This window comes from Leptonychotes weddellii, chromosome 9 (assembly GCF_054177405.1).
Source record: "Leptonychotes weddellii isolate Sample4059 chromosome 9, ASM5417740v2, whole genome shotgun sequence".
NCBI lineage: Eukaryota > Metazoa > Chordata > Mammalia > Carnivora > Phocidae > Leptonychotes > Leptonychotes weddellii.
Genome location: NC_138377.1, coordinates 13209316 through 13218824, shown reverse-complemented (window position 1 = coordinate 13218824; position 9509 = coordinate 13209316). Strand labels below are relative to the sequence as shown.

Sequence of the window (9509 nt, the reverse complement as noted above, 5' to 3'; positions counted from 1 at the left end):
CTGAACACATGGGGCCAAGTGGGGCTCAATCCCAGGACTCTGAGATCATGACCTGAGTTTAGTCAGCCGCTTAACTGGCAGCCACCCAGGTGCCCCCTGTGTTTTCTTTATATAGACATATGCAACTGAAGACCATAATAATGTAGTTTTATTCCTATTTAGCAAGAAACAGTAATATTACAAAGCTTAGATTTCTACAACAAAACTGATTTCTTTTCCATCTGAACTTTAAAATCATTAGTAGGTGGTGATTTGCCAAAAAAAAAAAACTCCTTTAAAAAAGGCATTGGGGCGCCTGGGTGGCTCAGTCGTTAAGCGTTTGCCTTCAGCTCAGGTCATGATCCCAGGGTCCTGGGATCGAGCCCCTCATCGGGCTCCCTGCTCAGTGGGAAGCCTGCTTCTCCCTCTCTCTTTCTCCCTCTGCTTCTGCCCCTGCTCATGCTCTCTCTGTCTCTCAAATAAATAAATAAAATCTTTAAAAAAAAAAAGGCATTAACCACCAGCCAATATGGATGCCTACTGGAAAGAGATGATGTTTTGCAGTCTATTCAAAATGACTGCTAATTCTCCATTATTTTCCAGAAGAGGGATAACTGAGGTCATAAGGGTTCCACGCTATGAAGACCCTCAAACTTATGAAAAGGCTGTGCTCCTCCAGAGTGCATATCTAATGCCTGAATCTCAGAAAACTGCTTCTGCATAAAAATAATGTCACATGTGCTCAGGTAACCAGGCCAGCCCAGGAGAGCCCCAAATGTGACTGGCCTGGACTCCTAGCACCACTGAATCTGGCCACCAGGGGAAGCACGTTCTCACACAAACACGCTCAGACCTGCAAGCTCAGCGCAGCCAGCAGAGAAGTCCTCCCATATCCACAAAGAAAGCGGGGCTCCTCCTCCCCCTCAGGTCAGTTATCGCTTTCTCAAATCCCACCAGCAGACCAGTAGCGGACTCAGAGAAAAGCATGGTTGGGGGTGGGGGGGTGTTACTCAGAGGGGAGAGGAGGACTGGGACCTACGGGCTAATCATTGGCTGGTTCTCCTGTAGGGTCACCCCCAGTCACTTCCTTTTCTTTCATGAGTCCCAAAGATGGGTCTGCCCTTTGCACAGTTATTCCTAACAAGTTTTATTTCACACTTTGGGGTACCTATAAAAAAATAGAAAGCACTTCCATAGACTTTCCTCTTCCTTCTTGGCCTGAAGGGAAAATGTCCTCTTCAGATTTTTTTTTCCAATTTACAATCAGTGGTAAAAGGAAATCAACAAGGAGCAAATGGGCTCTTTCTTCTCGCCTCTGATGCCCATCACCGTCTCACTCAGGCTTCCACCATTCACTAAGCCTTGGGTGCCAGGTGGCCCGCCGGCCACTGGGGGCGCTAGCAGACAAGCCGGAAAAGCCAGGTACCCGTAGGACAGCAGGTCCGAACCACGCCAGAGGCCCAGCCTGGGGGCGGGGTGCGGGGAGCGCTGGCTGTACGGCAGGACCACGACATTGCAGGCCTCTATGTCCCCGCACCTTCATCTACAAAAGGGCAGTAGGAATTGTACCGAACCGGGGTACTGTAAAGATGAAAGGAGATAAAACTCTCCGCATAATGCTTGGCACAGAGAAAGTATCTACCGAATCAGACTCATTGTTATGCAAGTGGTAGGAAACAACCAGTGCTTTGAGAATGGTACCAAGGACGAAGCAAACTAAATGTGGGGTGGCCTCCAGGACGGCCGCACTTAAACTGGATCAGGACAAACAACGAAGAGCCTGCCAGAGAAGGGGAGAGAAAGCATTCCAGCAAAGCCTGGGGCTGAGAGGCTTCAGCTTTGTGAGGACTATGGGCTCTGGGGCCAGGATCAAGGGTCAGCTGGGCAGATGAGCCCAGAGGAGGATCACAGGAGTCCTGCACTTCATGCCGTAGCTAAGAAGGGTGCGGAAAGGCACAGGCTCAAATGTCGTTCTGAGCTATCACTTTGGGTAAAGTGCTACATCTTTTGCTCATCCATCCAGAAAACTGGCTGGAGCCAGGTGAGATGGGGCAGGGGAGCCAGATGGGAGGCAGCTGCAGTGGGCCAGAGGAGAGAGAACAGCTTAAAAGAAGGTTGTGGGGATGGACCGCAAGACTTCCAAGTCTCAGTGCAGAAGCCTTTCCTGGTGTGGCAGTTCTGGGTTAGGAACCCTTCTCCTAAAGGCTCCTACAGCACCACGGACATCCCCAATCAGACCTCTTAACATGCGTTCCTTCAACAAATTCAGAAGGCCTACTGCGGCCCAGCCCCTTGCTCAGCACCAGGAACACAGGAGTTAACCAGTGTCTGCCCTTTGCACTGCTGTGGTGCCAACCTGCTGAGAAGAGATGGAGGCAATAAACAAGTAAGCAAACAAATACACAAAGTCGGTGGGGCCGAGTCCTATGAAAAAGAATAAATCAGGGCAAGGGGATAAAGAGAGACAGGCAATGGGCAGGGAGGGAGTACCCAAGGCAGCCAGGGTACCTCTGATCAGACAACGGATGCAGTGGGAGAATGAGGCATGGGAAGGAAGAGCATTTCAGGCCGAGGAAGGGGCAAGCACAGCGTCCCTGAGGGCAGAACATGTTCACAGACCAGAAAGGATCCTAGTGTGGCTGGGACAGGGTGAGCAGGAGGAGGGTATAAAGGAAACAAGGTGGGAACCAGGCAAGGACCAGACCTTGGATGGTCTTGTACTTTTTTTTTTTTTTTGTACTTTTAAGCTTGATGAAATGCCAGTGCAGGGTTTGAAGGGCTAGAGGATCTGACCCATATTCAGCTAAGACCAGTCTGGCTGACATATGGAAAGCAAGGTATAGGCAGGGCAGGCGCGGACATAGGGAGAGCGTTAGAAGGCTCCCGCCACCCTACAGCTGAGAAACACTGGCGGCTTGGCATGAGGTTGTTAGCAGAGGAGGTGGTAAAAGTGGTCAGATTTCAGATACATTTCGAAGGCAGAGCTTGCTGATGAATTGGATGTGGGATGAAAGAAACAGGAATCAAAATGGAATTAAGTAGGCCTGGGGCCTGGGCAACTGTGTGAATATGGAGTGCTGCCATTTATGGAATGGGAAAGAACAGGGAAGAAGCAGATTTGGGGGCAGGCAAAGGAAGAAAGCATCAAGTTTGGGTTTCGACATATCACATCTGAGATGCCTCTTAGGTCCCCAAATGGAGATGTCAATAGGCAGTGTCGGCTGTGCTCAGGGAGAAGACTGAGCTAGAAATAAAACCGGATGCACTATTTGTAAACCTGAATCAATGTGAATGAGGAAGGTGCGGAAGAGGTCTGAGGATTAAACCAGCAAAGCTGACTGAGAAGAAACAGCCTAGAAAGAGGAAAAGCAGGACGGTGGGGTCCTGGCAGATGACGAGCAGCAGGGTGCAGGAAGGGAGGGGTGGCCAGAGGTGTCTGTGTATGACAGCTAGGGGAAGCAGGGTGGGAGGAAGGAGAGAAAGCAAGCATATACGACTCCTATGCAGAAATGTGCCCTAGAGGAGAGCGGAGATAATGGAGCCCTGGCTGGACGGCATGTGGAGTGAAGGACAAGTGTTTCGAGATGGGCAATTTTATTACAGCATGTCTGTATGCTGATGGGAATGATCCAGCACAAGGCGGGAAACCCATGGGGACCAAGAACAATGTACATTAGGAAGAAAAGGTATAAATGCTTCAAATGGCTTGACAAGCTGAATAATCTTTAATTACTCAAGATGCTGATTAAAAAAGAACATTCTCTTTTTAACTTTCAAGAGTTAATGATTTTAGTAAACAGGTAAAGAAAATCTTAGAGGCATATATCTGTAGTTTTTAGAAGTTGTTCTGAAGGAAAAATGAAAATATTTTTGAGAGCTATTTTAACATGAAAAAGCAAAGAGTTTGTGTTAGTAATGTCATAAAACTGTTCTTTTCTACAAAATTTGCCTTTCTAGAGGTTACCATACAGCTCAAGATAAAAATGTCTAACCTCATTATTTTCTACCATTTCCATGAACAGGCTATACTCACAGGCTGCACTGATTTAGTCTGTAGAATTTGTGTCGTGCAACACAGAGTCTCCACACGTACTTTGCGGTTTCCATGTCTTCCTAGCAAATGAAATATTGCACAAAGTAAATGAAAACACATTTACAACTTGATGCAGAGTTTGTCTAAGGACAAGACATAACTGGGGGATATATTACATCAAAGTCACTTTTAACACACTGCGATTCTTTCATTTTCTAATGCTGTGCCTATCACATGAATGCCATAATTAGGATTTAAATTATGAAGACAAAAACAAAAACAAAAAACACTATTCTAAGGTTGTGACTCTTACACGGAACTGTTTCAAAGTGACGTAGAGATTTTAAAATTATAAAAATATCAACTTTTATTTTGAAGAAGATAGGCAAAGACAATTTGAAACAAAATGTTTCAGTGAGTTAATACTGCCTTTATCAAGAGAGCAAAAGTGAGTAACTGTGAAACAGTATTTCTACAGAGCCCTTCCCTTAGCAATGGAAATTAAGATATTAGTACTTGCTTTCTCCCCTATTTAGTCCCTTTAGTTTAATTTAAAAATCATCATACCACATAGTATTTATCCAAGGACTCATTCATTCAACAGCATTTACTGAGCAACTACTTTTTGCCAAGGGCTATTAAGCAAAATGTTATAAAATTTTACATTTTATATAAGGATTAAGTATTACTATTTTAATGCCACCTCCCTCCCCCAACACACACACAGAAATGCTAACTTGTTAACTTTTAGGAAGAACATTCCACGCAGATTCCTAATGTTTACTCACAGTTTGAAACTGGATGGTCTCCTCTTTATTGGCCAGCTCTAATGCAAAGAAGGACTTATTGTGGGACATGTTAGCAATATCATGCCACCTAAAGAACAACAAATAGAAAACAGCAATGTGAGTTCTACCTAGAGGTTAGAACATATGATTTTTCCTTCTCAAGCTTGAGGTGTCAAGTTAACATTTGTTAATCATTTTAGAAAGAAAACAGTTGTTTTAATCAGCTGACATGCATCTTCTCATTGAAGTGACAATAGCTAGTCGCAAAAAGTAAATGCACGTAGACTAAGTGAAGGCAAAGAGTACTTAAAAATGTAAGATCTCTTTATCCTCATTTGCCAGATTAGTTGGATCAAAGATCCCTATCTTAGCTGATTGTCAATGCCTCCTTCATTCATTTAACAAACATCTTCAAGGGCACCCATTATTAGCAGTGCCAGAAATTGTGTTAGGTTCCGAGGATACCAAGATCAGTGAGGCACAGTACAGTGCTTCCCTCAAAGGGACACAGTTGGAGGGTGGGTGAGAGAGAAGAGAGAGGCAAGCAAGTATCATTAAGTTTTGCAGGTATACAAGGCAAAAGGGAGGCACAAAGGTGGAGGACGGGGGCTCCGAATAGCTTCAGGGTGAAGAGTAAGTTCAAATGCCAGGAACCCAAAGAGTGAACAACTCTGGATGAGTTCACTAGGATTCAAACTCCTATCTTATATTTTCTAACTGTATTTGACCACATTTAGATTTTATACATTAATATTTTATTTTATTACATAACTATATAATTTTATGAAGGGGAAAAATGGTCTGAAAGAAAAATTTTACCCCTCTTTATCTTTCTCCATTACATTAGATTTATTTATTTTAAATTTATTTAAATAAATAAAATTAATTTGCAGTGATTCAATGTTCATTGTGGTTTTTTTTTTTTCTTTAAGATTTTATTTTTAAGTAATCTCTACATCCAACATGGGACTCGGACTTACAACCCGAGATCAAGAGTTGCATGCTCTACTGACTGAACCAGCCAGGTGCCACTTAATGTTTAATTGTTAAACCTAAAGGTTATTAGCATCATATTGAAGAAAGCAATTTTAAAAATTCCTATCCAGTGAGATAGAAGCTGGCTGGTTGCCTCCAGTTTTCAAGTGGCCCTGTGGCCACCATCAGTGCTGCCCTTCCGGTGCAGTCCAGATCCTTCTCTGCCTCCTGTCCCCCAACTCACATGTTGGGAAGACTTAAATGAGCAGCTTAGGGCCATGAGAGCAACTGCCAAGGAGGAGTACTGCCCAACCCAGGGCAATATGGTCTAGGAGTGGGTGTCTGCTCCCCAAGCCAGGTACACTCTCCATGGTCATAATCGCCATGGAGAATTCAGAGTCCCAAAGGCAGTAGTGAAGCAAAAGAAATAAAGAAGAAATGTCAGCTTAGAAAAAAAAATCTTCAGAGGAAAAACCAGTTCTCAAGAAGAAATAGGATGGTTTTTAGAGGGCTTGAGGAGTGGGGAATTAAATTCCTTTTCATAAAAGAAGCTATTTAACACAGTGGTTAAGAGCTATTTGAAGTGGAGAATTGGAGTTCTTGGTTATACCAGTTAGTAACTGGGTGACCTGAAGCAAATCACTTAATTTTCCAAGTCTCAGTGACCCCATGTGGAAAAGGGTGGTCATAGCGTCTGCTCAGAGTTGTGAAGATCACATGAGAAAACATACAGAGAGCACTCAGCACAAGCACATGGTAAATACAAAGGAACCCAGAACCAAAAATGGTATAGTTTTACTGCTCTACAAAAACAATATAAACTTTTAATTTTTCATCAAGAATAGAATCGAAGTAAATAGACTCTCAGAGTAAAATTGGAAATATTTCTATGAAATGACACTTTGGATTTTCTAGGGTATGGACTTTAAGATATGAAAAGGCAGGGATTGAGCAACATCGTCCAATTTGCTATCTTTAAGATATAATTTGGAACCCAGAAATTTAAACCGCCTGAAATTTCATTGTTTGGGGTTGGCCACTATTAGCATATTGCTATAGATCCTCCTTTTTTTCTCTTTCTCACTACATAAATCCTAAGATTTCCACAAATGACTAGTATCACATTTTTACAATCAGGAAAAAAAAAATGAACATTATACAAAAGTATCTGAACTTTGCTTAACCAAAAAGAAAGAAAGGAAAAGAAGAGAAGAGAAAAAAGAAAAGAAAAGAGAAAAAGAAATTTGCTTAGACTTTGGGATTTTAGGAATTTTGGTACATAACTAGAGTCAGAGAAAGGCCCAGATTTTCAACAAAGAGACAGTCCTAGAAGCTAGAGCTGAAATTAAAAACTCACCATCAAAACAAAGAATGGCCTCCATATGGCAAGAAAAAGGTCACACACTTTTAAGCATTTCATAAGCAAGCCATCATTACAAGCATTATTTTCCACACATTTGGTTTTAAAGAAAGTGGCTCATGAAAGAACCACTGTAGTCGGGGGTTATTTTATTCTAGGAAGGGTATCCTTCCATTTCCTACTGAGACCCTGGGAGAGATTTGTGGGCCATATTACTAGTATAGGTACTAAAAACTGTCACCAGGAGGAGCCACCGGAAGTGCACAGGAGGATGTAAGAAAAGTACCTAAATATCACAGGAGGCCTTCCATTCTTGTGTTTCACAAAGATCCCTTCAAGACATGCTCCAATGGATATGTCACTGCCTTGGCTATCCTGGAAGGAGAAAGCACAGAAAGCAGCAGTCCGGCAGTAGGTACGTGAGAGGTGTGACAACCACATCCAGCTCCCTGGGCTGGTTTCCCAGACAAAAGATGCTCAGAAGATCTACACTGGAGGGCAAAGTCTGAACAGTATCAAGGAATCACCTTGTCAATAAGTATGAAAACAGGAAGCGTTGGGCTCCTTAAGAAACTAGACTTCAAGAGCATTTCAAAGAACAAACTGCAAAACAGTAATGTTTTACTGTGAAATTTTGGTCACAGGATCTCCGCTTTCAAGTTTCCAGACTTCCGCACATCTCCCGCCTCTTCACAGCAGGGTATCCCTGGGCCTCCCCGCTGTCCTCTCAGGGCTCCTGACATTAATTTGGAGAACCCCGGCCTCTGCACCATGCTCACCTTCGCAGGGTAGCTCTCTTCTCCGTAGCCATCCATTCTCTCTACCTCCTGCATGTACAGCATTTCCGCATCAGGAGCGGTGAGCCTTCTGCAACCCAAGAGATGGGAGATTGATCACCAAACCAAAAAGGGAAAAAAGAACAAAAGGCTATTCTAAAAAGCTACATATCAATTTGGCATTAGACATTTACAAACATTTCAAGTTCTGAAGCATCTGAAATTCGTTATACCAACCCATCAACATCGACTGAAAACCAACTACATGCACAGCACTGTGCTAAACCCTGAGGGTTAGTCATAAGGATCCTCTCCCTGTACTTCAGGCAGGCAAGAGGGATACGGGGAATAAAACTCCCTAAAAAAATCTTCACTAAAAGCTGGAATTCTTTCTAAACCATTCAGTAACCGCTCATTATCTAAAATATCAGGCATTACTAAGCATCGTGTGCTAGATGTCAAATGACCGTTGCAGGAAATAAGGGTTAAAAGACTGTAAATTACGAGGATGGGTAGGAAGGCCGTGCGGGTAAAGAAGGTGCTCAACTGCATGGAGACTCGCCTCCCTGGCCTCATCCTCTGCTGCTCCCCCAAAGCCACAAGGCAGCCCACACTGCAACCAAGCCATGATGTTCCCTCATGCCTCTGGGCCTCTGCGCATGCTCATCCCTCTTCCTGGCACACCTGTCATTCACCCGTGCACCTGATCAATCCCTAACATCCTCGAAGAGTCAGCCTATGTTGTCCTGTGATTGCTCTGAGTGTAAGTCAGATGCCCCTGCTCTGTGCAGACCCACCACATTCTATGCACACCTCCCCCACTGCACTCATCTCACATTGTTAGTTTATAATTACTATCCCAATGGGTCGTCCTGCCTGCCCTTTAGACTCCAAAGCAGGGAATACATTCTTTGATGGCAGGGAAGTGTTCTATTTATCTTCGTGCCACAGCATCCAGCCTCATACACAATAGTAGTACTGAACTATCTTTTTATTTTTTTTAAAGATTTTATTTATTTAAGGATATAATCAGATAGACCTGGGCTCAAATCCCAGCTCTACCACAGGTAACTGTGGACAAGTGATTTAGTCCTTTTGAGCTTGGTTTTTCCAATCTGTAAGAAGAGAATATCATTTACCTTAAAGAGTGGTTATAAGAACGTAATGACATCGAAAGTACTTGGAACTGTGTGGTGCTTGGTTTCGAGGAAGACCCAGCATTCTCTGGGGGAGGATTTTTCTTACAGATGACACATCAGATGCACTACCAAAGAAAGTCATCACCGACCCAGAAGCAGGGGTCAGGGCAATAAGCACCACATGGGGCTCTTGGCACAGATTCCCCCAGAAGACAGAGATGCAGCGTCCAAAGGTGTACCGGGGGGGGAGGGGGGCCTATACGTGCTGCACCGTCAGAGAAAACAAGTCTCCCTGCTCTTGCATTAACCCACACGGCCTACGAACGTTACCACCAAAACCTTTAACAGAGGAGTGAAGAAGTGGCGCCCTTCCCCAACCAGCGGCTTCCACTTTTCTCCGCTTCCTCACTGGTAAACAGGGCTACTAAGTGAGCTGATAGGGGAAGTGCCCAGAGCAGC

The 9509-nt window shown here is 43.9% G+C and overlaps 1 protein-coding gene across 1 annotated transcript in view; it reads right to left on the bottom strand.

The window, feature by feature from the left end:
* Window positions 1-9509, bottom strand: part of PTPN21 (protein tyrosine phosphatase non-receptor type 21) — a 74019-nt gene that overhangs the window by 24684 nt on the left and 39826 nt on the right. The window contains exons 7-10 of the mRNA XM_081829741.1: window positions 7915-8002; window positions 7422-7510; window positions 4801-4888; window positions 4013-4092 (exon numbers count right to left, since the gene is read on the bottom strand). Of these exons, the coding sequence (XP_081685867.1) occupies window positions 4013-4092; window positions 4801-4888; window positions 7422-7510; window positions 7915-8002 (345 nt within the window). The remainder of the gene's footprint in view (window positions 1-4012; window positions 4093-4800; window positions 4889-7421; window positions 7511-7914; window positions 8003-9509) is intronic.